The sequence below is a fragment of the Carex rostrata genome, chromosome 1 (genome assembly GCF_964058835.1).
Source record: "Carex rostrata chromosome 1, lpCarRost1.2, whole genome shotgun sequence".
Lineage (NCBI taxonomy): Eukaryota > Viridiplantae > Streptophyta > Magnoliopsida > Poales > Cyperaceae > Carex > Carex rostrata.
This window is the reverse complement of record NC_135918.1, coordinates 1,820,508-1,846,518: the sequence shown is the minus strand read 5'-3', so window position 1 is coordinate 1,846,518 and position 26,011 is coordinate 1,820,508. Positions and strand designations below refer to the sequence as shown.

The 26,011-nt window shown below is 34.2% G+C and overlaps 1 protein-coding gene and 1 long non-coding RNA gene across 2 annotated transcripts; one reads left to right on the top strand and one right to left on the bottom strand.

The window, feature by feature from the left end:
- Nucleotides 1-6,964: 6,964 nt before the first annotated feature.
- LOC144565017 (uncharacterized) lies at nucleotides 6,965-11,076 on the bottom strand. The gene is made up of 3 exons (XR_013514816.1): nucleotides 10,591-11,076; nucleotides 8,664-8,773; nucleotides 6,965-7,237 (listed from the first exon to the last, which is right to left on the bottom strand). It is a non-coding gene; the product is annotated as an uncharacterized LOC144565017 (long non-coding RNA).
- A 3,624-nt stretch (nucleotides 11,077-14,700) lies between these two features.
- Nucleotides 14,701-18,811, top strand: LOC144551366 (uncharacterized). The gene is made up of 4 exons (XM_078299314.1): nucleotides 14,701-15,131; nucleotides 16,038-16,249; nucleotides 17,610-17,877; nucleotides 18,349-18,811. The coding sequence occupies exons 1-4, from the start codon at nucleotides 14,880-14,882 to the stop codon at nucleotides 18,655-18,657; spliced, it is 1,041 nt and encodes a 346-aa protein (XP_078155440.1). The 5' UTR covers nucleotides 14,701-14,879; the 3' UTR covers nucleotides 18,658-18,811.
- The last annotated feature ends 7,200 nt before the right edge of the window (nucleotides 18,812-26,011 follow it).

The following is a 26,011-nucleotide window of genomic DNA, read 5'->3' as shown; positions in this document are numbered from 1 at the left end:
TGTACAGTAGGTATACCTTATGTTTTTAGTTTGTATGTTTGTGTGATGTTTTGTGTTGTTTTCTGCCTTCTCTTCTTTTGCCTCTTCTCTTCTCTTTCTACTTAGAGGTGACTGTCCTGGACTGGTTGATTCAGTTCCCAGTTCGGTTTGATCCAGTGCCTTCTCGGCTGATTGGTGATTGTTCCGGTCCGGTTTGGATTAAGTACCTTCTCGGTTGTGATATGCGTACAGAGGCAACAATCACTAGGCTCCTATCACTCCAATTAAGCAAGGATAATCCAATTGTGTATCTACAAGATGCACATAACCCTTTGCGTTTTTACTTGTTTACAGTTGTATGTTTTCGTAGACACTTGTTATCTAATCTTATGTAACAACTAGTTTGTAACAATTTTGATCAAGACTTTCAACCAAAAATATATATATTTATGTATATATAGTTTTATAGACAGAGAGCGTCATACTTATGCACAAATTGAATGCGTGCATTTGCAAGTTGAGCAGGCGGAGTGCGTATCCTTTGAGATATCTCAACTTTTGTGTGACCGACGTGTCCGGTGTCTATTCAGGGGTGATGTTGGGGGTCAGTATTATGTATGCTTTGAGATTCGTGCAGAACGTATTTAAACGGTTGAGATTTTCCATAAAGTCACGCAAAGTTTGAGATATCTCAGAGGATACGAATTCGAGCAGGCGCGGGGATGCTGATACATTTTTTTATAATTTTGCAATTGCGAAAAACTTATTATTTATAGCTGATGTGTTGTTAGACGTTTTTGAGAATTACCGTAAAAAAAAACTGCAGATAAATCAACTTCATGTTATATATAGGAAAAACAAAATTTTAACTAAAGATAATTTATTTAAGAGAGGTTGACAAGGCACAGCTACTTGCTCATTTTGTGGTGATTTAGAGTCAGTCGATCACTTATTTGTTATTCACCCGTTCAATTTTTGTTAATGGCAATGGATTGCTAACTTAAATGGTTTTTCATTTAATCGTAATTTGATACAAGATTTATGGATTTTAAATGCATATATTCCATTACAAGACAAACTGTTGGTAGAAATTATTAGAGCCTTAGAGCTGCAATGTTATGGATTTTTTGGTAAGAGAGGAATAGTTTGTGTTTTAACAATACTGTTATTCGACCAATACAACAAAAGAGTAATTTTTTGTGCAAGTGCAGAAGTGATTCAATACCTCACGATTTGGAGTTCACATCGTCTGCATTAGTACTCAAAAGTGAATATTTTGAGTTAATATGTCTCGATCGTCTGATTGTAAACGGAGTCTATCGGACTTCGGCTTATAACACAAAAGTCTTTAATATTAATGTAGATCTAATTCTCATGATTTTTAAAGCTCAGATATATAAACTCAGATTCCTTTTTGAGCTAATGCAGAGGATAAGAATTCCACGATTAAAAGGATATTCCGACATGTGTAGGTCAGGAAGACAGGAACAGGAGCTGGAGGCAAGTGTAATAGTGATTCAATACCTCATGATTTAAAGAATATTCTGACAAGTATAGGTGATAGGTCAGGAACAGGAGCAGGAGGCAGAGGAGGTTACCGTGGACCAATAGGAGTAGAACAGCAAAGGATTTTCAGGATGATCAAGTCTGCAGTGTCTACTTTTTGTTTCTTCTTAAGGGATTTCTTAGAAACTTTGGGTGCTTTTGTAATATTAGCAATAGTCAGTTACTGAGGTTGATGGTGACTGTTGCTTTATGGTCTGTGAACTGTAAGTTTTTGTACTGCGGTGTGGTTCCAGCTTGGTGTCATATTTCCACTTTGACTCCTTATTTTCAGGGGCGGAACTCGGTTTTGAGGATAAGGAGGTTAAACTACTAAATATCATATATTTTTTTTTTTTTAATAAAAGACAATCTATGGAATACAAAAATATGATTCTTCACTATTTAATTTTATAAAAATTACAATAAATAACTAACATCATGTTTATCAAAATAAAAAATAACATATTTATATTCATATTTTTTTTCTTTTATCATAAAATTTAGACCTATAATTTGCTAAAAGATCAAATTCTACAATAATCTCATTTGAGCTAATCTTATTAGCTATTTTTTTCTCGATATAAAAAAATATGTAATCTTTCTCTTATATATAAATTTATTTGTGTTCAAATTATACAAAAAATCTTTTCTATTATTCCATACAATAATAATTTTTGACATAATTTAAATTTTTATGAAAAAAATCTAAAATTTAACAGACATCTGCAAATACAAAAAATAATATCATATTAGCGATTTAATATGATAGTAAAATATTAAAATTAACCTTTATCACAAAAGTTAGATTGGCTCTTCTGACTTTGAGAAAAGATTAATTAATTAAGTTCTAGTGAAGAAACAAAGATAGATGCATCAAAATATATGAAAATACTGTCAATGAGAGCGCTAATTTTAAAATTTTCTATTTTTAGAAAAATGTTTATTGCTTTTTAATCGTTTTTCTTTTTTCGCTTTCTAGTAACTTCTATTCTAGCTAATCGTACGGCTATGCCTTCTAAATTTCAATAACTTCTATTTTTTTAGTAACCGTACGTAGTTCACTTCTATTCTTTTTGAATTCATATCACCTAAGATAACAAATATTTATGTTTAGATCTGGATCTCCAATCATAATCTATACGACTATGAAAGCAGCTTCGTGCGCTCTACTTCAAACCAATTTGGTCTGGATTCCAATCGGACGACCGTGATCCAAACATAAATATTATGTTACCTCAGAGGATAAGAATTCATTATTTTCTTATTATCATTTTTACATTTCTATATTTCAACAACTTTTCAAGTCAAAGATGATTTTATTTACTTTTTTTACGTTGTCAAGTCTGATAAGTTAGAAATCCAAAAGGCTTGTTATCTTATATATAAGCTCTTTAAATTTATTGTGTTATAATCAGTGGCGGAACTATGTACAAGCAAAGGGGGGCCAGGCACCCGCCAATTTATCGGAAGTTGCTTATTGGGGTGGTTATTTTCATATGATTTTTTACAGATGTATACCGATTGGCACCCCTATGCAGTTGTTATTTTGTATTTCGGCGGCTCGGCCCTCCCAAATTCAAATCCTGGTTCCGCCCCTGATTATAATAGAGGGGGCTAATACATATAAATTTAAAAAATAATTAAATTTCTAAGTATATAATAACAAATTATGAAAATCATGGAGTTTACTCAACCACCTCTGTACTCCACTACCTTCTGCATCTGCTTATTTCTATTGGAAATCGGTGGGTATACGCACTATTGTCTATTATCCTTTTTTATATTATTATCCTATATATATTTCAACCCCATGTTAAAGATTTCTTTACTTCCTCGAAGCAAGGGTAACTATGTTCAAATGTGCGGGTCATTCGACTTGTTCGCTGTGGGCTGGGGCAAGCTTAATTTATGCTTTCAATATTCGCACCCGAACCACAGTTAATACAAAAGCAAATAATTGCTATTCACCCGTTGTGTTTGATAATTTATTATACATAAATGGGCTAAGCTTTGATTTTGGACATAAATGGGCTCAAAAATGCAAAATGAGCTTTTTCGGTGGTCAGGAATGACATTCTATTCTTCCATCATAAAATATCAGATGGGCTTGAAAATGTAGTCGGACAAATTCAGAATTTTAAGTATCCATACGGACTCTAATGCAGGACAACGATCCTCTCGTCAATTGACAGTGGTGGGTACGGGTGGCAAGAAAGCTTGTAGCTGGTGACTCGCACCTGATTCGTTCGCTAACAGCTCGTTCGTTACTGAATTGAGCTGTTAACGAGCCAGCTTGCCACTAGCTCGGTCTAGAATTAACGAGTTCAAACTGGGACCTAGCTAGCTTGGTTAGGCATCAATTTGTGAATTTGTATGAATTTGTGTTCATTTTATACTATCTAGCTCAGTTCACTCAATCCAAAAAGTTTGTAGAATTTATTTTCTTCTTAAAATAAGATCCATCCAGACCCAGCGAGCTAGCTCGTCAGCTCGCAAGCTAGCTCGAGCTGGCTTGTCACGAGTTCAAGCTGAGGTTTTAGTCCGGATGCCCTAGGTCCAGCTCGCTCAGCTGTAGCTCGATCTAGAATAACAAATTGAACTAAGGTCTAGCTTGGACCGAGCCAGCTCGTTGACACCCCTAGTGGTAGGTCATTACTTTTCGGTTTCAGATTAACTAAAAAACAGGACCTATTTGGAATGACATAGGAGATCAGTATTATTTGTGTTTTGAAATTCGTGCAAAGTTAAAGAACAGTCTTGCTCCTACTGAACTTGTGATATATGTATTCGTCCACCAAATTAGGCTCAAATCCAAATGAGACAATTACTTGATGAAATTTGAAATATCACTATCGAGACGCTTGCTTGAGTCCATAGATGAATTTCTTTAATTTGCAAACCATTTTCTTTGGGTCATCTGACTCAAAGTTAAGTGGTTGCACCATATAAATAGATTCATCAATGTCGCCATTGAGAAACGCAGTCTTAACATCTATCTGGTGCAACTTAAGATTAAAATGTGTCACTAAAGCCATGATAATTCTGAATCTTTCATAGATAAATGTGTCTTAACATCCCATTACCTCCTGAATCCCTCTTGGTCTTAAATATCCATTTGCAACCAACATGATTCACACCTTCAAGTAATGGGACGATATCCCAGACTTTGTTATCATATATTGACTTTATTTCTGAGAATTGACACTTTCCAAATCCTGACAGAGACTAAGAGGGTCATCCTCCATCATGCCAATGTCGAATTCATGTTCTTGAAGAAATGCAACATAATCCTTAGATATTGTACTTCTCTCTCTGATGGACCGCCTTAAAGGCACTGTTTCTTGAAGTTCTTGAGGTGGTATAGGTTCCTCTTCAGCATCAACATTGTCTTGAACCGGATTCTCTTCCATTTATGGAGGTTCATTCTGAAAGTTTTGATGCTTAGATAGCAAGGAATAAAACAAAAAATTTATTCGACTCAAAACAAATGATCTAGTTATTGTAAGTACAAGAAACAATCTTAATTAGACTAATCAAGAATAAAATAACATAATACCTTGGGTTTGATCTCCAAATCAAATCAAGAAGGGTGACATAGCAACTTCTATTCCCTTTCTCTCTCAACGGTGGTTGTGCTTTAGCCCTTCAAATGACGAGCCTCCTTAGGTATCCACCGAAAGATTAAAGAAAATATTTGTATCTCTAAGATTAGTAAGAGATTAATAAGTAGAACTTTAATCCTAGTTTAAATCTGTTGTTAATTTCTGAAAAATTCTTAGAGGAGATAATTCACAGAATTTCTGACCTTTCGGTACTAAAACTCTTATATCTCTATCTAAATAACTCCAAACGACTTCAAACCTTCACCTTGGATTTTAAACTCCAAGGGCTACATATTACATAGGTCATACGTCCAAAATGGTTAATATTTGCCCTTTCAAATTCCAGTTCAAAGTTATCTTAAAACTGTCCAGAAATTTCTCTCATCATTAATGAAATTGATTAGGTTTAATGATATATTTAAATATTCCTTAAATCATGCCATCACTAATCAATTCTCCCCTGCTGAAATAACATATATTTGGGCTTTGAGCTTAAACATACTAATCATATTAATATTTCATTAAGTCCACAATCCCATACATTAAAAAGGCCAACATATAAATTAATATTCTATGTTAATTTATATGCATTTCTCATGTGTCAAAAATCATTTAAAATATGTCACACATACTTTAAATATTACTAGGATTATTTTATAACATCTCAATGTCATAAAATTGTTCATATATTAATAACATATAATTTGTACAAATTAATTATAACTTCTTATAATTAACATAGCACATATTATATACATATCACATATGCTTTATTAATATATTTTCTTTTAATCTTTCATATGGTGTGACCTGGGATCCTATCATTATGGCAATGAAATTAAACATTTTAATTCCATAAATCAATGATACAACTAGCCACGGTATATTGATTACCCAAATAATGTGGAACAATGCAAAATCACGATCCCTGTAACATTAAAAATGTTGTTGTATCAATTCCTTGTCACATGATATCCAAATAATCGTAAGGTAGGAATGTATATATTCGTGAGTGTTGTCTAACACTGTCCGTAAAAGGTAGCTATAACGGTAACATTTCAGTATACATGACTTATGCGGAGGAAGAGATGTTCACCAAGAGTACTATTGTCCCTCGTATTACTATACGAGTAATAATATCACTGGGCCCCTTGATAGAATAAGGTTATTTGCATGCGGTATGATTACAAGAGTAATCATATTTAATAATCTGTTTAAGATCAAGAAAAAAATAAGTTTGCACATCACACCCTAGCTTTGCTATATTTGTTTTGTAAATGTCCAAATGAAACAAGTAATTCTTGGTGTTTAGGTGGTTGGAACCTTTACCTCATAATAAGAGGTTTCTTGTTCCAACTCGAGTATATGCAATTTTTTTTTGTTTTCAAATGAGGCAACTTTCTTTCTGAACCGTCAGAAACCCCGGTTCTGAAAAAAAAAAGTAGACCATTGAAAATCTCGACGGTTTGAACATTTATAAAAAAAAAATTTCAAAATATGTGGATATTTGTGTAATTTTCTATTTAACGTTGGATATTAATAAAAAAAATTGGCAAATGATATGTCCGTGATAGAGTGTGTAAACAAAAACGGATAATTTCCCTCTTATCTGTAAACAAAGTGGATATCCTCATGTATGTGCAACAAATAAGTTCTTGTAGACGAGTCCAAAAGAAATTGATACATACACAAAGTTTTTTCATTTTTTTTCCTCTTGTGGGACTAATGTTTAGCTCTGTCATACCCCAAACCAGGAATTCTGGATTAAGGTGTGATCAACCTCGCCTCGTGCTTAATTAATCATTAAGCACGCAAGGCTAATCATCAATAATAAATCAAACAGCAGCGGAAGCAAAATAATATAAATATCAAGCATCAGTCACATAGCAAATAAATAAACATACACATACATAACATATAATTCGATCCGTCTCGGATCCAAATCACACCATCTATAGAAGGGGATACATGATCTATCGAGCCCGTATATATAACACAGAAAATACGGGACTCGTAAACCTAATCAAAAGCCTAATCCTAACTAGGTCAAGTGGTGTGGCCCTCGGGGACAGCTCCTGACATCTCCTGCTGCGGACCGCCAGAACCTGTACCTAAAACCCACGAAACAACTTGTGGGTGAGCGACGAATCGCCCAGTATGTGACCCAGAATTATCCCCTCAGGGATCCTCTACAGTCAAAGCACTTTTATTTTATAAAATGAATACAATTAAAATATGCACATGTGTAAACTTATAATACTTTTGAATGATGTCATGATGCGATTATTCTATTATGCCAACATGCGAAATAAACCCAAAATAAAATCAAGGTGTAATATCGGATATAAATCAAATCGGAATCCAGTACTCATTGCACTGTCTGTCCAAATACAATAATAATCATAATCATAATATGGATAAAGCAAATCACCCCGTGCCGTGCCAATAGTATCAAAAGAATCGAATAATATAATCCAAGGACTGTGATCAGAGTGCAATGATACACGTTGCCTAGTGACATCGAGCATTGCTCCACAAGAACTGCACACTAGCCGATGGTTATACCTTTACCAAAAGAATCTGAATAATATAATCCAAGGACTGTGATCAGGGAACAATGATACACGTTGCCTAATGACATCGCGCATTGCCCACAAGAACTGCACACTAGCCGATGGTTATATCAAATCCGGTGTGTCATCTCGCCTAGACGATTCATAAGCCAAACATATCCAATAGGAGAAATCATACAATGCAAGTCGTAAGAATATCATCACCAGGGCCACAGAACTCGAGATCGGAACTGTGCCCTCACCCGCCACACCAACACCCGCCACACCAAATCACCAAATCCGCCATGGAACTCGAGATCGGAACCATGCGGTAGCGTAAAACAGACCTACACAGAACTCGAGATCGGAACTGTGCAGTCGCAAGTAATAAAAATGCCACCACGGAACTCGAGATAGGAACCGTGGTGGGGTAACCCGTTCTAGGCATGTAGCTCCTAATGTAGGCGTGGGAAACATCCCGAATCGTCCGTGCCACAGAACTCGAGTCCGGAACTGCTCACGTCAAATAGTAAAATGATCGAAAATGATACATAATCAAGTTTATACATATAATATAAATCCTAAAGCCATCCAAGGATCAAGTGACCCTCAGCTCAGTGGCTGTCGGGCCGTCCCATGCCAAATGACACCAAGACGGAACGAAGTCACTCGGCTCTGCTCAGCTCTCACCAATGCATGCGTATGCACGTAATATAATAATAATATATTGTCTCCACGAGAAGAAGACAAACTAGTATCCTAATATTCTAATAATATAAACATAGTATTATTTAATTACTCTACTCCTACAATACAGTAAATTCAGGTTTTTCGGGGCTTGTGCAATTCTACCTATAGTGCAGAAAAGGATAATCATGCTCTAAAGTTTTAATGCAACTACTTAAAAATAAAGTGCGGATGTCAGGTCAGATGGATCGACTGGTAAGAGTACGCCCACGAAAAGAATAATTCAGATATCCCACACCTGAGGGGGCTGGAGTCTCAGTCGCTAATAATCAGCGTGCTCCACGTATGCTCCGATCTGCGGGTCAGTCGGATCAGCCCACGGGTCGGATTCGTATGGAGTCGACTGATCTGTGATCACGTAATTTAAACTAATTAAAATCTATAATAATTTATTATAACCCTCGTCCCAGTTAATGTGCAATTCAATTTCTCGATTAGTTCGATTTTATAAAATTACCGATTCAGTCAGTCCGACTGATCCGGTTAGGCATATATTAATTATTTAATTTCATGTCATCGAGCTTAGCGTTAATCTTAATTTCTTTATAAGTTTGTCAGATATTGATCATTCACTTTGATCTAATTTAATCCTAAATTAATTTATATAATTAATAATTTAATTTGAAGATATTTGCTTGTAGAAATTCAAATGTCGAATTATTCGTAAATAAAATAATTGTTCAAGAGCTATGGTAAATTAACGGGTTTTACTTAACTAATATATTCTAATTGCCTATCTACTTTGATTTATTTTAAACGGACTACAATTAATTTTAATTGATCAAAATTCGGTTTCGAAAGTAAATTCATAATCAAAAATCTCTAATGCGAATATTTTAATAAAAATATATTGATTGTATGGTCATTGCAAATTTTATAATCCGTTTTAATATAGTTTAGTTATTTTATATTCTAGATGTATAATTCTTTTATAAAATTTTAAAAACAGAACCTTTAATTATTGTACGAGTTTTCTAATTAATTTATTCCTAAGTCGCGCAATTCGTTATTTTTATAACTAAATTAATTTCTACGTTTAATTAGTCGTTTCGAATCTATGTCCAATAAATACTTTCTGTTGCTAAATAAATTGGTCCTTTAATAATTAACAACGAATTTTTGTACAAGTTCGAAAAATGTTTAAAATAATTATTTTAACTTTAAAAACTTTTATTTTAGTTTAATGTGTTGGGTGTTTTCATTAGGTTTGTTTCGGGATCATACAGGTGTCCAATCGGGTTATTATAGTATCTGCTCAAATTATGTTATGAGCTATCATCGAGGCATCAAGACCCTGGACGGTATAATCATCTCCCGAGCTATTTAGGTTTACTTAAGCGTCCAATTTTATTCGATTCTTAATTATAACCTAAGTGTTAAAAGCCGTCTTTTATCCGACAATTACGCATTTTGAATATTCCAAATTCCAAAATTTTCATTTCCAATACCAATGTCCAATTTCAATTCCTTTTTCCTATTCTAAGATTGGGCCCATTTATTCATATATACATATCATATCATGTCATAATCCAATCAATTCAAAGGCCCAATCTATTAATCAAATTCATAAACAAGCCCAATTCCTTAAGGCCCAAAACAATCAACATTTAATTTATTTATGCATAGCACAACAGTAAGGTCACGGCCCCTTTATACTATATAAATTCACATTTTTCAGATTGGCCCTTAATCAATAAAATTTCACACAAGGGCATGCATTTTACATTCGGATCCCTAAGAAATAATTTTTGCAATACGGTCCCTGCCAGTTCAATATTCTGGTAAGTATACAAAACCAGACCCGATATAGTATCAAACAACCACAACACGGCAGATCAAAGAGGAAATTTGCACCATGTCAGCATGGCATCAAACCCCAAAATCAAATCTCAAATTTTGAGTAATTAGCATCATACAACACCTCAACAAGGCACCAGAAAAATAAGAGGAATAACTCAATTCAGATCAGAACAAGGCAGCACCTAGGTACTGACTCGAAACAGAACAGCACACGGTATCAATGGTCAAAACAGGGAGGTCATGCCGCAACAAGGAACAAGGAAACCTCATTGCTTCCGGGAAAATCAACAACCCGGCAAGACAAATTATCTACTCAAAATCCGACAAAGCAACACATCAAATATACAAGGTAAATCGAAATTTACCCGATTAGAGCTAGCACAAGATGGAGATGGCAAAAACGGCCGGTCACGTCGCCTCACAGCCGTCGGAAAGAAATCAACACCACCACCAGATTTAAGCATCTCCAAGCACCAAATTAGCACCGAGAGACGCCGAAAATACTCACAAGCAAGCAAAGAAAACCTCTAAACTGTCTAGGGTTTTCGGATTCTTACAATCTCAAATAAAACAGGAAACAATGCAACGAGAGAGAGGGAACAGATTTTTCTCAACACATGAGAGAAAGAGGAGAGGCAAAACCCCACAAGAAACATAGAGGGGGTATATATATTACCCGGGTTCACACAAGGCAGCAGGTACGGAGCAGGAAGCACGGCCAAGCCCCCTTGTCAGAGGGTAGGCACGAGTACAGCACAAGTCGCACTGGGCAGGTGAAATTGCGCACAAGTCAAGTACGGGGGAGGGGTTTTCTGACAATCGACGGGACTGCACGAGAGCGGGAAATTAGTTTCCTTCTATAGGAAGGAAACGAGAGAGGGAGGGAGAGGAGTTCTCGGGTGGGGCCGTAGTTCAGAGAGAGAGAGGAGAGCCGGGTTTAGGTTTTCACGGGAGAGGTGAAGGAGGCGGAAAAGAGAAGAAAAAGAGGGAGCGGGGGGGGGTCTGCATGTAAGCGAGAGAGAAAGAGAGACTGGAGAGGAAGAGGTGATGGACCCGAACCCCACATCAAATTGGGTTAATTCCCAATTTCTAATTCATTCAAAAATCAAAGGGCATGATATCTTCAAGATTCGTGTAATATTAAGGATCAATGGCATAGACAATTCCAGCAGTTCTAACTTGGTTTCAATTTATTGTTTCAAAATTTTGTTACGATTATAAGGATGTGAATCGAATTTTTCGTAAAATTCTCAAGTATTTATAATGTGATTTCATAATTCAATAATTTAATATTGATTAGAGTGTATATATATATATATATATATATGTATGATTATCAAATCAAATCCTTATAATTCTCAATTAAACGAGAATTGTAACTCTCATAAAATTTGTTTGTATGAAAATTTGGTACAAGTATTCTACAATTTAACGCTCACTATAATTATTTATTCATATAATAAAATTTTATTTTGTCTTATCTTTCTTTTCTAAATCTCACGACTGGTAACGAATTTTCGCGGAAAATTATAAATTTATTTTAGGATCTATCACAAGTTTTATATTCATTTATATTTTAAAATTTCATATTTGTTTTAATTTTAAATCAGACGTGCGATCGATGATTAATTTAGTTAGAAATTTTTATTTAGTGTAAATATCATTTTAATGATCTTAATCACGTTTTAAAATTTAGAATATAACAAGCTCAGTCCGGACCATTCTCATTTCTTAGTTTTCTCACCCTGTTTCTATTCACGCTAAGTTGTCATAATACCTGCCGCCTACCACTTCGCGCACACCCTTCTCTCTCTCACTTTGCGCACGCCTGCCGCCTACTACCACCGGCCCACAGCATCTATGCTATGTCTCTCTCTTGAGCGGGGCTACGCCTTTCATGCCCTAAACCCTCCTTATCTCGCTCTCCAACTAAGAAGAGATTAATGCACTTACACTCTACCTGTCGCTCGCACTTAGGGGTGTCAATGGTACCTTTTTAGCCGTTTACCCGACCCGTATCGTATTCGATAAGGCGGGTATGGGTAAGGTTTTCTTTTCGTTAGCTTATTGGGTATGGGTATGGGTAAGAATTTTTTTTCGTTAAATAAATGGGTAAGGGTATGGATAATGACTATTTCGTACCCGTTACCCTATAGGATAATTATAAAATTCAAATATGTATTCAATTCAATTTCCAACCCACTTAAATGTATATTTAATTCAATTTCTAACCCACTTAAATGTTTATTCGTGTTTTTGAATTTTTATTCTTTATAAAAAATAATTTAGTTGGAATTGATTGCACATTTATTTTATTTTTTATTAGAAATGCAATTATATATGTGTTAAAATGAATGAGTTTTTGATGTTTAATTTGTAAAATATAATAAAACTAATTATTATACTAGTATTATCCGTTATTCACCCGCTACCGTTTCGTTACCCGATAAGATTAACGGGTAAGGGTAGGGTAGGGTAAGATCAATTTTTAATGGGTATGGGTAGGGTATGGGTAAGGTCAATTTTAATGGGTATGGGTATGAAAATGTCTCCACCCGACCCGTACCGTACCCATTGACACCCCTACTCGCACTTATCAGGTATGTTTTGATTATTATTTTTTTCTATTTTCTTTGACATTATTTTTTTTGTTTATCAAGGGTCCAATACTCCAGTACTTCGTAACTCCATTCCCAGAGCTTCCCAAGTGTTTTTCTTTTTTCAAAATTTGATGTTAATAAATATAATTTGTGTCTATTAACTTGCTAATTAATTGATTGGTTAGTTTGATTGTCATTTGATTATGTGAGAATTAACTTTAGTATTTCGTTTTTCTAATGCAAAACAATATAGTTCATTTTCTTGTTTCGGTTAACATTTGATTATAAGTTGGTATCATGAGAAATGGGTAGTAAAAGGTACTGGACTTGAAATGATTGTATTTGTGGTTGCCAGTAAAGCCAGCGATCTATTTTCAGCAATACTGGTATGAATTTCTAGGTATTGGTTCTAGAATGCATTAAATAGTTTAATAGTTAGGTTTCGTTTGTAATTTTTATATTATTGTATAGTTCTAGAACTTTTTTAAGTCCAGTATTTTTTTTAATACAATTATGTCTATTGGTTTGGATATAGCTTTTTATTGTTGATTTATTGTTGGTATCTAATTTAAGGGCTAGTCTGACTGAAGGGGCGAGGCTAATATGCTGACTAGAGTAGGAGCCGTTACTGGAAAAAAAAAATATAGGCTATTTTTTTTGCCTGAGATCTTGCTGGCATTGAATAAGAAGAAAACAGGGAAAACCATACTTGCTTAGTAGAGACAGAAGCAATAGGAAGCACAGTTATGAAATTCAAGGAAATTTACGGTCAATTCAAATTAGGCAACTTACAATTATGAAATTGAGTAATTACTCAATATTCGACAATTATGTGTTCCGTATTTTATCCGCTTTCTATCAATATCCGTTTAAGGCGGATATAATTTTAAATTTTAATATCCATTTACTATCCGTATCAGTATCCGCTCATTAAAAGGTGGATACGGATTTGGTATTAGCATTATTCACTCTGAATCCGCTCCGTTTACACCCATGAATTCATAAGAGATTAAATAAGTATGTATGTAATTTACACCCCTGATCATAAGAGATTAAATGAGTATGTATGTAAAAGTTTACATTATTTTCCAACCGGACACAATAGAACAGTGATTTAAGCCCGGAATGATTTCAGTGATTTCTGATTACGAACCTCGTGCAGTGTTGAATCAGAAATCACTGTTCTGTTTTGTCTGTTGGAAAATAATACAAACTTTTACATACATACTCGTTAATCTCATATGATCACCCACACATCATTTGTAACAACTTGCTTGTAAACTTTATTTAGTTCTCTTTAATTGTATTTGATGTAAGTTTGTAAAACTCACGTTTCTTTTTGTTTGAATGAAACATCGTAGAAAGTACATACTACTCATGTTTACATTCTCGAATATATTAATAGAAAACTAAAATATTAATAAACCTTTTTACCAGTAATATTATTATGTAAATTAAACCTTAACAAAGTTTTAAATTTGTTTTTTTTTGTGAGATTTTACTAAAAAATTATCGACATTTTGATATATTATTTTTATAGTAAAAAAAAAATTAAATTATATCAATAATATATATATAAAATCACGAAATTTATTCATCACCAACCTAATCCCCACCAGAATTCACATCCTCTCCAATACCTGATAAGGGAATCTTTTACAATTACTAGATCTGAACCGTTCTTTTTAAATTGGCACTAATCTCAAAGCCCAAAAATACTTCCTATAAATATCAAACCGGTTAAAATTTAATCTCAAACCGTAAAGTGAGGGTGATCCTCTGCAATACCGGAGAGGATACGGATTCTAATCACCATGCCTACCATCAACATTCAACAAACACATGGAAAAAAACAAAGCACGCTCAACTCCACATGGGACCCATTACTAGCTTGAAAGTCTCTCCCCCCCTCTCTCTCCACTCTATCTTTCTCATACTACCATTTCCATTAGGAATTCGAGATCTAAAAAGATCCAACAAAGGGAGCCAAAAATATACAAAGACCCATAGGTCATTAGATCTAGAAAAGAGCTCGATCGACAGTTGAATTGAGCATGATATCAAGGGTAGCCATTGTAGTGCTCATCGCACTCCTCGGCTGGTTATACAAAGCAATTCAGCCTCCCCCTCCAAATATATGCGGCTCCCCAAACGGACCCCCAGTGACATCTCCAAGGAGCCAGCTGAGAGACGGCCGTTTCCTCGCGTACAAAGAGTGGGGTGTGCCAAAGGAAAATGCCAGATATAAGCTCATCCTTTGCCACGCTTTTGATTCCACAAAGGATATCCCGTTACCAGTCTCTCAAGTAAATTTGTACACTTTATCTTTTTTGTTATTTGTTATTTCTTGACATGAAAAGAATTTTTAAAAGGTACTATATTGCTTTTTTGTTCTTCGTTGTAGGGTTTTTTCATATAAGGCCCTGAAATGTCCCATTATTGTAAGTAATAATTGCTTAGGTCCTTTTATTAATACGGGAAGCCTAGAACTATTTAGGTGGTGAAACTATTCCATTGTCAAGTGATCCTATTTCAATTAATTTATTTGTAGGATATTGAAACTTGGTAGTTCTAAACTTTTAGTATGTACTGTTATACCTACATCTGAATCCCTGGCTGTACATCTGGATATCTGATCCATTAATTTGGAAATAACTGCATGTGTGTGTGTGTGTGGGGGGGGGGGGGGGGGGGGGAGTATTTAGGTAAGGGGAACAAGGGTGCTTTTACAATGACAAATTTTTTGGCCATTGATTGATGAATTTAGAATTTAGCTTACCTGCATATTAAGCCTGTGTATAGTAAATAATCTAACAAGTACTCCACAAAGTAATATAGATATGTTAAGAAATTTCAATACTGATAAGGATTGATACTGCAATGCTAAGTTTACAGCATTTTTACATACTAATATACTGTGCTATGCAATATTTGATGATGAACGTTGCATTTTTCCTAAGCAGGATATATATATTTTTTTACAATTGCAGAAATTCCCATTTGCTAGTGGTTGCAATATTTAATAAGAATGGAACATGAGATTGTCATATTGCTGTATCTGTATTGTATTAAGATATTATGCACTTTCATTTCCAAGAAACACAGCTTGGAGCCCTAGTGGTATTCAAAATTCTCATTCTTAGTTAATGAGACAAGTATGCAATTCAATTACAATAATATTTCTCTTTTGTCACTTTCTTTTGAGTTTTTAGGAGCTGGTCGAGGAGCTAGGCATATACATGTTGTCATATGACCGGGCAGGGTATGGAGAGAGTGACCCAAATCCAAATCGATCTGTTAAAAGTGAGGCTCTGGATATAGAGGAGCTGGCTGACAACTTACATTTGGGTCCAAAATTCTATGTTATGGGGGTCTCAATGGGGGGCTACTCTGCTTGGGGCTGCCTCAAATACATACCTCACAGGTAAGTTGCTCCAAGGGTCTATTTTATCTTTTATCAGTTTCTTTTTGTGTCACGACTCAGTATTTGTAGTGTTTCTAGTCCACCAAGCAGCAATTTTTTCAGATATTCAATTATTAACAAATTATTTGATTAATTGAAAAGTTGCATACTACATATCATTGACATTTGTGCCCCTAACATCACTGAGCTCCTGTCCCTGAAGAGGAATCTGAGCAAAATTAAGATATGGAAACCCAGAGCTGGGGTACAAATTTACATCAAATAGAGTGAACTGGAATTTAAATATGTAAGGGGGCAGTGGAGTCTTTTTTTGCTTGGTTCATTTGAAGTTCGGCAGTTATTTTTTTAAAAGAACTTCAAAATATGTTCTGTGCTAGTTGTAAAATGGAAAAAAGTTTTGTAGTACTTCTTCCAATAGGGTTCAAGTTACTTTAGAGATTCCCTGGTAAAAACTTGAAATTTTCATTTAATTCTAAGGAAAACTGTGCTTGGGGGTATGGTTTTGACAAACCTAAATCATTTAGGGTGAATTTGAGTAGAGAATTGACGATAACGGCATCCTTCTTCAAATAGAATAAAGTGGAAAAGGTCTCTATTTCATATATCAAATTTCAAATAGAATTTGAGTAGAGAATTGATGACAAAGAACAATCCAATAGTGCATATCCGGCAGGGTTGGAAAAGGATGGAAGAGAGTGGAATTTAATGGAAGGGGTGGATAGGTGCTGAACATGTTTGGAATTGAGTGGAATAGGGTGTAATTATGTGGAATAGCTAAGGTAGAGTAGAGGAAAAATATTGCAATTAGACCCCTCCCTATTCCAACAGGATTGAATATGATATTCTATGGGAAGGAGGGGAGGGGGTTGAAAAATTATATTCTATAGGAATATTGGGTTACAACGAGTGATATTTAACCGTCCTTAGAATTGGACCTATTCCACTTTGCCATACACGTATAGAATAAAGTGGAAAAGGTCTCTATTCCTATTAACAGTTCCACTCTTTCCAAGCACCACCATAAGAAAACTGTAATAAGGAATATTCCTGGTGAGTCTAACGTTTATATGAATGGAAATGGAAATAGAACGAAATGTTGGTATAACCTTTTTAAATTACCAAGATGTTTGTATAACCCTGTAAAGGGATCACTCATGCAGATCCCGACAAATTACAGGAAGCATTAGAAATGAAAAATCATAGCAGTATCTCTTTCCCATTTGCTTCATAATATGGTCACATTAGCACTCATTGTTTATCTCTTGACAAAGACGTAGGTGTTTTTAAAAATAAATTATGAGATTCTTTGCCCAATTTTTAATTTGCCGATGCAAATTATGTCCTTTTTGTAAACAAACAGGTTGGCAGGGGTCACACTGGTGGTGCCAGTGATAAACTACTGGTGGCCATCATTTCCAAGGGAGTTATCAAAAGAAGCAATGAAAAAGGTGGTGCCTGCTGAGCAACGTACGCTTTTGGTGGCACATTATGCTCCCTCTTTGTTGTATGCATGGATGACTCAGAAATTGTTCGCTTCTGCAGCAGCCGCATCCCGTGACCAAGGGATCTTCTGCAAATCAGATTTGGAGGTGCTTCAAAAACTCCTGTCCTCCCACTCATTCACTGAGGTATGAGAGGGATTTGAATAATTAGATGTATGATTTTGGTTTTGGGCTTTGGGCTCTCAGTTTCTCATTCATTTTGTTTTTCTTGATGTTGCACAATGGAGGCTTAGCTAATGATAGATTGAGGCTAAGTTCAAATTTTGTTCTCATGAGGCTTTATAATAATGGATCAATCAGATGTTGGTACAATGCTAGCACAGCTTTGAACTGAGGGTACTGGGTAGGAAGGTGTCATCACTTAATTGGTGGTCAAATTTTCAAATTTATGTATAGGGGATAAATAAATAATCCAAAATGGTGTATTTGGAAGTGCACATAACCATAAATACTGCTCAATAGTTTAGTTACTAATGATTATATCTAATCATTTACAACTAGATGGCTGAATCCCACATTTATACAAAATTTTCTTTTTGGTAGCAAATTAAAGAATAAATTAATTAATACATAAATCTTTCTTATTCTCTATTTTAGAACAAATCCAGGCAGCAAGGCATCTATGAATCAATCCACAGAGATTTGCTTGTAATGTTTGGCAACTGGGAGTTCGACCCAATGAACATCACCAATCCATTTCCTCAAAACGAGGGGTCAGTACATCTCTGGCAGGGATACCACGATAGACTGGTACGGGTCGAGTTGCAACGATTCCTCTCGGAGAAGTTACCCTGGATTAGATACCATGAGGTATCTGATGGGGGGCACATGTTTATTTTTGCTGATGGATTTGGAGATAGGATTGTTAAGTCGCTTTTGTTAGGAGACAAGATCTCTGATGTGTAAATTTTATAAATGAAATTTATTAATTGTCTGAGTGGAAAATTTGTATGAGAAAATTGGACATATATTCAAGGGAAAGTAATATTCTTATTCTTTGCCTTAGGTCTTGCTGATAAAAATTGTCAATGTATTTTGTGACAAAGCTTCATATTTCAAATTTAAATTTGATAATATGGTTGAATTGCTTCACTCTGGCCAATGGATATATCGACTAAATCATGAAAACCAAGATCAAGCGCTCGATTAATGACCCAGGAGGCAGCGTAATTCTGGCCAGATTCAAAGAGGATTATTAAAATAGCAAAGAATGTTGGGGCCGAGCGGTAGAATGAAGATTGCCGCTCGGCCCAGAAAAAGAAGCAAAATGCTAAATGAGGGTCTGACTCGAGAGATGTAAGAGGGAGAAGGTCAAGGTGAGATGTAAGAGGGAGAAGATCAAGGTGAGATGAAGTACTCGAGGGACCCGAGATCAGTCCTTTTCCTCTTTTACAGTTTGTATTATTAGTAGAAATTTAGAGGACCACATCAGCCGACTTTGTAATACCATTTAAACGAGCTACATCAGTATCATCGAAAAAAATAGCTTACCAACCTTCTAAAAAATGGAAATAAATCTGCTGTGATCCGTAGGAATTGCAGGGATTTTGCTATTCCAAATTTAACCTTTTATTTGTTTTGAGATTTGTGCATATAAACAACTTATATCGAGATTCGTCTGTTTCATAAAATGAAAAGGGACCTCTAGCACAGTCATTGACAGTGGAGTAAAATATTAAATTTAATTGAATTTGGATGGAGAAGAAGTTTTGATGAATGTGTATTAATTTTATTACTTGTTACATTCTTTCTTCTAATATTCCATCATGTATCATGTAATGTAATTATATTGTTGAGTTTAATTTTATCTATGATTTTTACTATATGGAAAGTGAACTTCTTCTCCATTCATTTATTTGAAATGAAGAATCTTAATTTAATTTCATAAATTGGAGATAGCATGAATTTAGATTAAAATATAATCATTTTGTTCTTTTAGAAACTTTCTACTGTACAAAGGTAGAGTCTTTGGTTCACCGAGATTATATGTTTTTGAAAAATACATTGTGGTATGTTTAAAGGATCCGTATACCCTTAGGTATCTGAAAATACAATTAGAAAAAAAGGGTTTGCATTTAGTTTTAGTGGGTTCAAAAAAAAAGTTTGTCCCTATTGCAGATTTAGATAATCTGTTTTGAGAGTTGTGCTAGATTTAAAAGAACCGTCTGTATTTCCTTCACATATATGATAATGATATAACATGAGAGAATACGGATTTTTTTTTTTTTTTGATTAAAAAGGCTGCAAGCCCATTTTCATTACGAAAATAAACGGTTAACTTACTTACATCCCAGTAGGTAATTGTCTAGAGAATACGGATTCATGTTTTAGCGAATCGGTATTTTCAAGGCACAAGAAAAGGTTTCTAGTGCACATCATTCGAGAATGACATTAATATTTTGTGTTGTTTTGTGGATGTGTCATCAAATTTATATAAAATTTCAACGGCAGTCGTTAGAAGGGCAGCATTGGAAGATGTGGAATGTTTTCAAGGAGTCAAAAGTGTACAATTTGAGTTTTGATGTCTGTGTTGTTAATAGTAAATTGGTACAATTAGTACAATTAGAAATTTATTGATACGATTATACTCTACATATTCATACTTGCAATCAATGTACTTTAGTAGTGAGCAAATAAAATGGAGAAACAAGCGTGGAATACAAAAATTAAGAGTCAAGAGAGCTATAGAGCAACAAAAGTTAGAACACCAAAATATGAGCCTAAGAGATCAAAATAATTGTTGGTAACTGTCATAATGTATTTTAATTTTAATCGATCAAAAACACGTGATAATTGTTAACAATTATATCTTAACTAAAATAGACGAGTATGCATCCAAACAATATGCCCATATATATCAACACAAACAAACAGATATACATTGACATTACGGATTAGTCGAGACAAAAGAAAAGTACATGAACTTTATTTTTTATGATTTTTACTAAAAATTTTATTTATATCATAATAAAAAGAAAAGAGAATGTTTTCATACCCAACTTTTTGTATTCAATTTTTACCCACGTCGTTTCAATCAGTCTTCCAACAACTAACAATGTTTCCAAACTATCTTAACTGTCTTATTTAATAGCTTTTCCAATTTCTCTCTTCATTCTCTTTTCTCTTCTCAATTTTTCCGATCGATCTCTTCTCGTTTATCAGATGGATATCTCCTTTCTCATTTTTTTATTTTATTCATCAAAACTTCGCTACTGATTATAAGAGAAATCAAATTCACCTTTGTTTTTGCGTGTAAAGAATTCTTAAAAAATCAAATTGAATGTGGAGAATCAATTAATTCTCAAGCGGATCTATCTAGCTATTTACAATTGGACAATCTTCACTGGGTGGTGAACTCTCTCTCTTTCTCTATTTCAGCATTTCTACTTTCTAATTCATTTTTTTTAAATTGCTTCTTGATTTGTCTGTTTGATTTCGTTGATTAGGCTTTGGGTTTTGATTTTCGCTATAAATGCTTTGAACTCTCTAATTATCCAGTTTCTCGATTTCTTTGAAAATTGATTCAATCCTTCGATTCTTTGTTCAAATTTTGTTTACTTTTGCAAAGTCAGGTTAAGGGCATGACAGATCTACTCCGAAACCTGATCAAATAGGTTGTTAACATTATCAAAACATTTTTGTTCTGTGCGACGCTACATGTGATACTCTGGCAAAATAATATACCAGTGCGTACGGGAACGAACTTGATACCTTGTGTAGCAAACATTATGAATTTAAATTTTAAATAAATGATTTGCTACCTTTTTCAAGTCATGCAGTTATAAATGTATTCAGAAACGAAGGTTTTTTTGTACTTGAGATATTTTATATGAGAAAAGGTTTCAGTACCTACACTTTTGTTCCCGCTTTTTACCCAGCACTAATCGGATCAGGTTTTGTTGGTTTGAAGACAATTAACGGGTCCAGTATCGGCAGAAAACTCAAACCGTTGACTTGGATGTTTTTACCATCGGAAGAAAAGTCAAAGCGTTGGCAAAGCTTGATCCTTTTCTATCGGTATAAAATACAGCACCGATGGTGCCTGTTTATTTGAGCTCCAATTGAAGCTGCTGCCGAACCGTTGGCAATGATTTTGCTTGTTTAATTAAAGCATCTGTTTGATATATTTTATATCAGACAACTCATGTAACCGATGGTGATTGGTTTTGGTTCGCTTTAATTAAAAGGGTCAGCCGTAACTTCCAGAGACGAGTTGGATCATTGAGTTGAGTTAGAGCTGCTTTTGTTGTCTTTTCACTTAGCCTTGTCTAGAATTTGTTCTCTTCTTCTTAAAATTTGTAAGAGAATGTGTGAGAGAGTGCTATTGAGAATTATAATTTCCTTGTACTTGAGACTATTTCATTTAGTGAATTTGTGACGTGTACTTCCTTGATTTTTTTTTCAAAAAAATTTTCATGTAAAATCTTATATCATCTCTAATTTCTTATACTTGCTTACTTGTTGTCTTGATTTCTTATGTGATTCTTCGTTTATTTACTTCTATTTTGTGTACCTAACAAGTTGTATTAGAGTATTTTGTACTCAATAATTGATATCAGAGCTTATTGAAACTCAACAGGTTTAAATTGTCATTAACTTCCTTTTTAATGGTCCGCCTCCAACTTTCTTATTTAACAAATAACAATCTTTCTCCCGGATAATTACCACAACCCTTTTCTTCTTTTTTAAATTTTGATCTCATCATCTCGTATCCAATCCTGATCTCGAGGAACATCTCCGTGGTGTACGATTTAATGTATCGACCGGTGGCTATGATGCCAATGTGGGGCCACTTCTATTAGTCTCAAATCTGCGATGTTCAAATCGAGACTCAGAGGCTATGGCGAGACACGTGGCACGCACGTGAGCCTGCTCAAGCGGTGTGTGCTTTTTGTGAGGCCGCGACGTATATGGGAGGAGAACAGCTTGGGTCCAATGGGTTCACTCACCATCGGATCTGCTTTAGGATTCACATCCGCACTTTTGCATATGCTTTAAAATTCGTGCGCACAAATTCTAAAACAGATCCGATGGTGAACGAACCCATTAGAACCACTTTGGGTCCAATGGCCATCAGACCCAAGGTGAAGTCATCTGGGAGTGGATGCGGCGTTGCATTGTTGCTGAAATCGCGCTGACTGAATTTGGATGAAATTGTTGGCAAAAATCACAAGTCGGTACTTGTTGGCTGAAATTGTTGTTTGGTAAATTATGCACTGTATCTGAATTGTTATCATAAGCATTTCTTAATATCGTTGGTTTGAATTGTCTTCAGAATTGTTATCATAAGCTTCCTGTAATAAAACCACTGTATAATAATATCCTTCGAATATATCAAATTATGCACAGTACACAGTATTCGATTTCACTTTCGAAAGAAGAACACGACTGAATTTGGACTAACGATATTCATCATTTTCGATTTAGATTGAAGGCTAGTAGCGAAATCTAAATTCAATGAATTATTTACGGATTTTAATTTACAAGATTCATCTAATAGGTTCAAAGGTTTTAGTCATTATTTTACAGGTTCTATCTGTTAGGTTAAAAGGTTCCATATACTATTTTTTAGGATTTATTTTACAGTTTACAGCATATATCAAATATTTTACATGATCTATGTGTTTTACTTCTTTTCATTATTTTACTGTGTTTAACAGCTTTCTGGTATATATATGTAATATCTCACAACATATATGCAATAGTTACAGGATCTGTTGAACAATGTTACAAATTTAAATTTCTAGTATTTATCTAATAGGTTTACATGATATATACAGTGTTTTATAGGTTCTATTTAACCATTTTACTAATTTAAATTCACGTATTTATTTAATAGGTTTACAGGATATATACGGTGTTTTACATGATATATTAATCAGGTTTAAAGGTTGTGTAGAGTATTTTATATGATATATTTAACTGTTTTACATGATATATGCAACAGTTTACTGTTAGATATGTGTTCTAAAAGTTATCTTATGTTGATCACTTTTACATGTTATGTTTATGAATTGGATGCTACATGCATTTTGTTCCATGAAATTTATGTTTATCTATAGAAGTGTTCAAGAAGATGCTCTTGGTCTTGAACCATAGAACTCTATATGATGACAAACATAAATCTCTAAAATGTTCACAGACTTGGTTATTAGCATGGAACACTAATATACCATGATAAGTTTGTCATGTTGATTAAAGTACATTGTAGTTCTATAAATGTTGATAAAGGCTTATCGTTTAATAACATGAGTATATGAAAGGTTTCATATATTGAACAGACCTAACGAATGAAAATATTATATGGGTTATGTTAGTGTCATTAATATTTTCATTATGTCTCAGAATTCTAAGATATGAGATGTATTTCTTTTTCACATGAGAAATATATAATGTAATTAGTATTAAAAGCTGCTTATCATAAGTGGTGATAAAAATATTAGTTCCTTGTATATAACTTGTGCGGGAGAAAGTTATATGTCAATAGTATCATTGCCCCTTGGTAAAGTAGAATTATAATGCATGTAATATAACTGAAGTGCAGTTATATATTTATATAATTTACTTAAGAGACCAAGAAACGAATATAATACAAAGATGACACGGTCCGACTTTGTATATTATTCATAATATCATGTGGCAAGGAATAGACACAAGTAATGTTATTTGTAACGTTACTTTAAAGGATCATGTATTGTAAAAGGTATACTTTACATCTATGTTATTTGGGTAACTATAATGTATAGCTAGAATACCGCTTATAGTTTATGGTAATAAAATATTTTATGCCATTGCCAACATAACACAAATCCTCCATATAGGTCACACCAACTGAACGAGAAACAAGAAGGATATTTTATTTATATGATGTATATTGTTTCATATGACATGAAATAATATATATGTGATAAATAAATATCATGACTGCTTAGAACGAAGATAAATTTATGAGAAGTGTGCATGTATATTATTTGGTATAATATGGTGCATATTTTATAGTATAATATACATGACACATAATTAATAATGTGCAAAACATTGTTATAACATAAGTTTATTAAAATCCAAAATGAATATGAGTTGAGGCTGGTACTGTAGCGAGCACTGTAGCAGTTACTGTAGCGCGCACTGTAGCAGCGGCTAAGGTTGTCTCTTTTATTAAAGAGAATTATACTAGGAAGGTTACACAATGGAAACCCTAGTATATTTGTATATAAGGAGAGGTAGAGAAGGTATTCAATAAGTAAGCAAGCAAGAAATTTTCTGAAAAATTTATTTCCTTCTCTTCCTCTCCCTCCTAGTTGCCATCCCTATTCCTCTCATATTATTGGTTTCTCTAATGAGAAATTATTAGAAGAACAAGAAGGGTTATTAACTAGGTTCTAAGCTTAGATTAGATTAAGATCTCTAGCAAGGTCTTTCTAATCCTTGTTTAGTTCAAGGTGAACACTAGGAGGCCGTTTCGACAAACGAAGGTATCCAAAAGATCTAGAAGAGAATTCGACTTCTCTCTATTTACCAAATTGACATTTGGTAGAGGTATATTCAAATCACTTTTAGTAAATAGATTTGTGATTAATGAATGAGTAGATATCTATTTGCATACATTTGAATTGTTTTAATATAATTAGCATAATAAAGTAGATCCGTAGAAGTATAGGTACTGGTAAGGATACTTATTTTTGGCTTGATAGATGGTTTGGTGATTGTGCACTGTATTGTTCTTTTCCTCAATTATTTAGTATAGTTTCTGATCCTTCTATCTCTGTTTTTGATGCATTTCATAACTCTACTCTAACCCTATCATTTAATAGGTAATTAACTGGTGTTTATCTTAATGAATGGCTGTCTTTATATTCTACCATTACTTATGATAAAGTTTTTTCTGATCTGTCCAAACCTGACTATATCTCTTGGAGATGGGGTCCTTGTGGAAAATTTACAGTCCACTCTCTATATTTGTGGATAGTGAATAGAGGTATCCCTAATAAAATCTATGATACACTTTGGAACTCCAATATTCCTCTCAAAATTAAGGTGTTTATGTGGTTGGTTATGCAAGATAAAATTTTAACTAAGGAAAATTTGCTTAATAAAGGCTGGCAGGGTGACATTTCTTGCCCTTTCTGTGGTGCATTTGAAACCATTGATCACCTTTTTGTAACCTGCCCTATAGCTAATTCTCTTTGGATATGGATTGCATCACATAATTCCTTTTCCTTTAATTGTTCTTCAGTTTCTGATTTATGGCAACTAGATG